Source organism: Podarcis erhardii, assembly GCF_964252035.2.
Source record: "Podarcis erhardii genome assembly, chromosome: 2".
Classification (NCBI taxonomy): Eukaryota; Metazoa; Chordata; class Lepidosauria; order Squamata; family Lacertidae; genus Podarcis; species Podarcis erhardii.
In genome coordinates this window covers 64,339,929-64,347,204 of record NC_138498.1, presented here as the reverse complement: position 1 = coordinate 64,347,204, position 7,276 = coordinate 64,339,929, and the positions used below count along the sequence as shown (strand labels likewise).

General features: G+C 43.7%; 1 protein-coding gene across 6 annotated transcripts in view; it reads left to right on the top strand.

Annotated features, from left to right (window-relative positions):
• The first annotated feature begins 437 nt into the window (after positions 1 to 437).
• The window catches only part of TNIP1 (TNFAIP3 interacting protein 1), a 54,612-nt gene continuing 47,773 nt past the window's right edge, over positions 438 to 7,276 (top strand). For 4 of the 6 annotated variants that reach the window (XM_081851528.1, XM_081851525.1, XM_081851526.1 and 1 more), the window contains exon 1: positions 3,418 to 3,541. Coding sequence is in view for 1 of the 6 variants with exons in the window: in XM_081851527.1 (XP_081707653.1) it covers positions 3,475 to 3,541 (67 nt within the window). In the remaining 5 variants the exon portion in view is untranslated. Of the gene's footprint in view, positions 553 to 3,417; positions 3,542 to 7,276 lie in introns of those variants that run through there. The other 2 variants (XM_081851524.1, XM_081851527.1) reach the window with 2 other exon arrangements.

Sequence of the window (7,276 nt, the reverse complement as noted above, 5' to 3'; positions counted from 1 at the left end):
CTTTTTTGTGTGTAAGACCTCCCTATCAGCTGTAACTGAGAAACCTGGATTTGCTGGTATGTGATTGAATCTCACCCCTCAAATATTCGCAGTCTGGATGCACCCTAAGTCATGGATCTCCCGTGTCACATTGTAATGTTAACAAAATTAAAATGGTAGTTATTTCTATATTCCAAAGGATTTGGAATACCTGGTTACTATCAATCATGCAGACTTTCCCCAGGAACAATAAAACAGCTTTGTGGTTAGAATACGTAGCCCTTTAAGGAATGTGGCATGGAATAATAGTCTTTCCAAAACTGAATCACATTTTTCCTCAGTGAATTATTCACTGAATGGTGACTACTTCAGCATACCCCTCTGGGCTAGAGGGGAGCCCTTTAAATTACTTTTGGATCCTCTTCAAAAACCACCGAAGAAGAGCTGTCTATGGCCTCCGCTGGGGAATTCCCCATCTCCTAAGCTAAAAGTAAGCTTAGGCGTGCCTTCTTCCTCACATTCGATTAAAGCACCCTGAAAGGATCTTTTGGACCCCCCCTCTTACTTATCTGAGTGAGTAGTCAAAGAAGACATTTTAACTCCTTATTTTGGACATTGTGGGAGTTTGGGAGGGGGTTACGTAGCTTGTGATATATAGCTCAGAATTTAATCACAAGAAGCTGAAATCTCTCTCTACTCCCTGCTGGCTCCCCACTCCCAGCTCGTGAGCTAGAAGAACGTATACTGTTGGTTCTGTGCCTCTGACCTAGTATAGGAAACACATCATATGAGAGTCCATGTTTATAGAACAGACTATCTGGAAGGTGGTGAAATGTCCTTCATTTCAGGTTTTAAAGCGAAGGTTGGGTGTCCGTCTCTCATGGATGCTTTAGTTGAGATTCCTGCATTGTAGGATGTTGTAGGTGACCATCGGGGTACCTTCCAACTCTACAGTTATGTGATTCTGGGATTCTATGAACAAACCAATGTTTATTTGAGCAGCCTTGGTGATGTCAAACTGGCCAGCTGGTCAGCTAAAGAGAAGGGGTTTTTTTTGGTCTACTTTTCTTATGGCACAAGCATGGGAAATAAAAAGAGAATCTTGATAATCACTGGGCTTGGAATAAAAGGAAGAGGTGAAGTTTAATGGTGGGTCTAGAAAATACTCTTGGCTCTGAGAAGTGCAAGAGGAACTCATTAATTCATGTCTCAGGGTTGAAGGCTCCCCAAACGTGAGCTTGAAGGAGCACCTACCTGCATAGCTTCCAGCCCATGCTTTTAAGATCTGCCCTCTTCATGCAGCCATTGGTGGAAGGTAGTCTTTCAATATCCTGCATCAAGCTTCTTGGTAGTGTCCCTCACCTATAGCACTGTCCTTCCTGACTGAGATTTGGTTGTCTTTTCACATTCGTAATGTTAACATAAAATATATTCAGCTCAGCAGTAGTTGCCTACACTTTTCAGTATAATTTATTATCCTCTGAACTGTATTTTAAAGTTTGTTACTGTTTGGAATTTCTGTTACTGCTTTATGATATTTGCATATCGTTTTAAGATTGCTATGCTATGTCCTGCACTCTGGTAACAAGAAGGGCAGGGTAAAAGAACTGTGCAGGGAACCTACCCATACCAGCATCAATCCAGCACTGAACATTATTAATGATAAGCAACATCTCCTGCTCTGAGAGGAAAAGAGGATCCAAATGGTGGAGAAGAACTGACAGCAGTTCTTGGCCAAGAGAACGGACTCCTCTTCCTCCTGCTATTTCCATTGACCAGGTTGTTTATGTGTGTATGAGAAAAAGCTGCTTGCTGTACAGTTCTAAGGTTGATTTTCTAATACAAGTACTGTTTTTCAAAAACCCAACATGAGAACCACGCCCCATTTCTCACCACCATTTTTCATGACTTCTCTCTCATTCATGCATATAATTTAGAAGTTGGGTGCTCCTCAGGTGACCAGATGCCATGCAGAGGGCAGGGCTCCTGCACCTCCAACGGGTTGTGCAAATAAGGAAAGTTCTTTGGACACCACTTTCCCAATCCCTGCAGCACATGATAAAGCAGCACTGCCAAAATTCCTTCTTATATGCAACTCTTAAAGGTGCAGAAGCTCCCTTCTCTCTGCAGCCAGGCACATACAGGCAGGTTTTTTTTTAAAAAAAGGAGAGACAATGGCCAGCAGATCATCTACCCCGCACCTCCAGGCCCCAGCTACATCTGGTTGCAATGCTGCTTTTGGACCGGGGCTAGTGAAAACCTTGCTCCAAAGATAAAGTGTGTCTGGGACACTGTTTAGCTGACAGCATGGAAAGGCAGCCCTGTCAAGCCTGTGAGAACAAGCTTATTACACCTGTTATAGGCCTAGATAAAAACCCTTGCAGCAAGGCTCGCCTCCCTCCCCAGGGCACCCCCATTTTATTTCATGCTCATTTTGGAAGAGGGATCCTGTGGAATCTGGAAGCTTACTCGATTTCATTTTTAGCCACTAGTGTAGTATAAACACTGACAACTGGGAAACACTGGCCTGCGAGAACAGTCTTTACCAAAGGTGTCATGGGCTTTGAAGACGCGTGAACTCAGAACTCAGGACGAAAGGGAGAAATGTGCTAAGAGGAAGGCATGCTTGGCAAACCCTCACCGTGATCAACTCCCGCCTGGAAACCTATGTCCCCACTGTGGAAAGAGGTGTGGATCCAGAATTGGTCTCCACAGTCACTTATGGACTCACTTTTAACCGTGTTTACAGCAGCTTACTCCGCTACAAGTGACTGCCAAAGAAGGAGACACCTGGTGGCCCTCTTGCTCTGCAATTCCTCTTAAAAAATCGAAGAAAAATCTCATGGAGACTTCTTTCACTGGGCCAAGTAAAGCTTTGTTTTTAAAAAGGAAACAGACTATTTTATAGAGAGCCTTCATCGAATCCCCCGCAGACCACCTGGGGGAAGGACAGGCAATTGCACAGCTTGCTCATTAATTATGATTACTTATTTCTGCACCGTTTTATTTTTTTAAGGAGGGGGAAAAAATCACAAAGCAGTTTACAACCTGCATTAAAACATCCAAAAATAATTTTAAAAAAAATCCAGAAGAAAACATTGCAGAAGAAAGTCAAATATAAGAGAAAGCCCGTTCCACTCCTAAGTCAGCAGCCTACGGGATCAGGCTAGAAAGCGACCTGCCTAGCAGTTGCCCTTGTCGGCGATGCCAGCTAAGCTCGCCCGCGCGGGCTTTCCCCTCGCCCCGCCGCCGCTTCCTTTCTTGGGCTGGCGGGTCCCTTCGCTCTCTTGAGGTTTTTCGAGACGCCGTCCGTGCGCGCGGGGGTGGTTGGGAGGAAGCAGCTCGCTGATTAGCCGCTCGGCTTATCAATCACGCGCCGGGGAAATTCCAGAGTGGGCGGTCCTTCTGACTCACGCTTCCTTCCTCAGGAGAGAGAGAGAGAGAGAGAGAGAGAGGAAGCGGAGCGCGAGGGGGGAGGGCGGGGGGAAAGGGGAGATGCCCGCGGCTCAGAGCCCACTAGATCCGGGAGCTGATTGGGTCCCCGTCGCAGGATCTCCCGCAGGTAGGATCGGGGCACCCATTACCCCAAGCCAGCCTCATTTCTCCTTTCCTACGGGGAAAGAAACGGTCCCCCCCTTCCTTGTCCCGGTGGGGACAGAAGGGATGCTTTACGCTTATGGTCGGAGGGGATGGATGCTTAGCAACGGGCTTGTGGTGTTTTCCTGTGAGGGGGGCGACCAAATGGTGCGCCTCCTCTTCCACGGTTCCTTGTGCCCCAGAACTCCGGTCCTGGAAAAGCAAATGGAAATAAGGAGACCCCCCCCCACTCCCTAAAGCGGGGAGGGGTCAGGGGTTGAAGTTCTGTAAAAGTCGAGACCCCGTTTCTCCCATGCCTGGTGGACTCTGTTCCGTGAGAGGAGTTGTTTGCAACGTTCACAACCCGACGCAGGCACAAGTGGCTCGTGCTGAAGGGAAGGTTTCACAAACGCACCTGTGTCGTGTGTGTCTTTCCTTTGGAGTTATCAACAGGGAACCTGTCACACACTCCATAGTGCTGGATAACAAACGCGATTTTAGCGGAGGGGTTCATTGCCCCTGTTTTGTTGAATTGACTGAAGGGTTTCTTTCTTTCCAGGCTCTCCACAGTGGCAGTAACAGAATGCTCAGGTCATGTTCACAGAATAGGGATTGTTAAAGGAGGTCAGATTTAGGTTTGATGCGGTCCTAAGCTACTGAAGCTAATGGGGCCCTTTATATGCCCAGCTGTCCTTTGTCAGCAAAAAATTGTCACTGTTTTTTGTGTTGAATATATGCTATATATGGTAATTTATGGACCTAATAGGTATCTAAAGCCATTTGCACGTAACAAAATATGTATTTTATTGAAGTAATTGTTGAACTGAAACACAATTAAGAAGTCGTATGTTAATAGTGAAATACAATTAAGAAGAAGTATATTAATAGTTAAATAATTATTAAGCTCTAACTTAAAATGATTTTTTTTATTCATAACAAACAATCACACAAACACATTGGCATTGGGCAATAACAAAAGTTCCTTTAGAAACACAATTTACAAAGACTCATAATCTAGTCTCTAGAAACTTGGTATGACATTAAATAATAATAGGTGTAAGTATATGATGCAAACTACTAATAATTATAAATAGCAGAATGTAGGCACCCTATATATAGAAATGAGCAAATCAGTGATATTTTAGGGAGCAGGCTAGCAGGCAGAGCCCATTAGTTACATCATAGGAGCCTACACAACACAAAACACAGTTGCTGTATGTAGGTTTTATTTTATTTGGTTTTTTATCTTATATTTAGGAAATGTACATCCAGTTTTTCCCCCTTTAAATTTCTTGGAGTGGGGGGCCAAGAGCATGAGGCCCTAAGCTATAGCTTGTTTTGCTTATATGCAAATCCGGCACTGGTCATATCTTTTGCTTTAATGAGGTGACAATCTTCTATGTGGGGGTAAGCACCATTGAATTCAGTTGGATTAACTTCTGAGTGGTCATGCCTTGGGTTGTGCTGGGAAAAACACATTTGGGTTTAAAGATTGTTCCAGACTGCGATTCCACATAAATAAGTAAAATTATTTACTGATTTGCTGAGTGTTGCTCGGGGCTGAACATATGCATTATGTTATTAACGCATTTTTAGTCTGTCCTTAATGAAGGCATAGGCACATCAGTATAAGCACTGAAATACAATACTATGCAACAAAGACCTGTTATTATAAGATTAAAAAATACCACTGGATAGCTCATGTGGTTAGAGCATAGTGCTGATAACCAGTGGCATGCAGTGACATTTTTCGTCAGGGCCAGAGGCACCAGCTTGCGAGGGCGATAGAGGGGGCAGGATGACTTCGTGCATGTGGCCATCACATCCACCACCACCCCCAAGCTGGGCAAAAGCTTCCTGGGCTTTGGGAATGAGGCAACAGGCTTTAATATTTTAATTGACTTGGGACATTTAAGGGACTAACCTAGTCCCCCTAGTCAATTGACCGCATGCTACTGCTGATAACCATGGTTGCAGGTTCAATCCCTACATGGGACAGCTTCATATTCCTGCATTGTAGGGGGTTGGACTAGATGATCCTCAGGATCCCTTCCATTGTAGAATTGAAATCTATGAACACGAAGAAAACATGATTAAGACTACAGTACACATGGGATGTGGGTGGCGCTGTGGGCTAAATCACAGAGCCTAGGGCTTGCCGATCAGAAGGTCGGCGGTTTGAATCCCCGCGATGGGCTGAGCTCCTATTGCTTGGTCCCAGCTCCTGCCAACCTAGCAGTTTGAAAGCATGTCAAAGTGCAAGTAGATAAATAGGTACCGCTCCGGCGGGAAGGTAAACGGCGTTTCCTTGCGCTGCTCTAGTTCACCAGAAGCAGCTTAGTCATGCTGGCCACATGACCTGGAAGCTGTACCCCGGCTCCCTCGGCCAATAAAGCGAGATGAGTGCCGCAACCCCAGAGTCGTCCGCAACTGGAACTAATGGTCAGGGGTCCCTTTACCTTTGCACTGTTGCACTACTCATATAAACCAAATATGTTCTTCATAGAGTTGACTAGCTGTATTACGACTTAGAAACACCAAGACCCTGATCAAACAGATATGTTTTCAATGCTCAAAGGTATGGTGCCAAACATACCTCTTAGGGGGGGCATTCCAAAGGGTGTGTGTGTCACCATGGCCACATAACTAATAACACCTGATGGGGACACAAGGAAGGACCTCCTTTGAAGACCTCAATGCACGGGGAGGTGCTGATTCAAATGTTTAGGTCCCGGGTTATGACACCTACGGCCCATTCCTGTTCTGTAAGCCTCCACTGATTGCAGTGGAGCTTACTCCCAAATAAATGTGATTAGGATTGTAGCCTTAACTTTATGTATTTATTTTGTTAGAAAGATGTTGGAAAAAGAAAATTATGTGGTTTTGGTAGAAATGATATAAAGGATTAAGTAAAAATGAATTGATGAAATTGATGAAAGAGAGAACGTAAAATAGCAATATATTAAAACAAATTATTAAGATAAAAACAAGGATGGAAGGATTTGCTGAAATAACATTTTGAACTAGAATACAAAAATGGGAGGTGTGAGGAGGTCAAGGAAATAAGTAAAGGAAGAAAGTTATGTAAAGGTTTAATCTGTTCTTTTTCTTTTTCTAAATGATTGTATTTTTTGTATTTTTTCTGTCTTTTGTATTTTTCTTTTTTCTTTTTGTAATTTTCAAAATTCTGAATAAACATTATTAAAAAAACCACAAGCTTTATGTATTTATTTCTGTCCTACCCTACTCCCCAGTAGCTCTGGCTGATATGCAGAGTGTTGTACAATCTCGTCTTCTCAGCACTTCTACGAGGTAGGCTAGACTGAAAGATAGTGGCTACCTAGTGAGCTTCTTGGGAGAGCAGGGAATTGAAGCCAACACTATAGCTATCACGCTACTCTGGCTTTTTATATCACTTTTGTGTTCTTCAGCTACTTTTCTTTTTCAAAATAGTGAAAGGAGGTATTATCCATGTTTTGCAGTTGGGGAAAATGAAGCCAAGGTTTAGTGGTTTCACTTTGTACATGATAGTGACTCTAAAGCTGCAGGTCTATGCATGCTTATTTGAGTAAATGCTCCTGTGTGACTTATGTCTGTATAAACACGCATGAAATTGGATTGCAACCTTGCAAGCCCAAATAATGACACATGGTTCATTGTCAGTAACTTTAAATGAAACAGGAATCAAAAGGAAAGGAGCGTTGTTAACGTATGCCTAGTT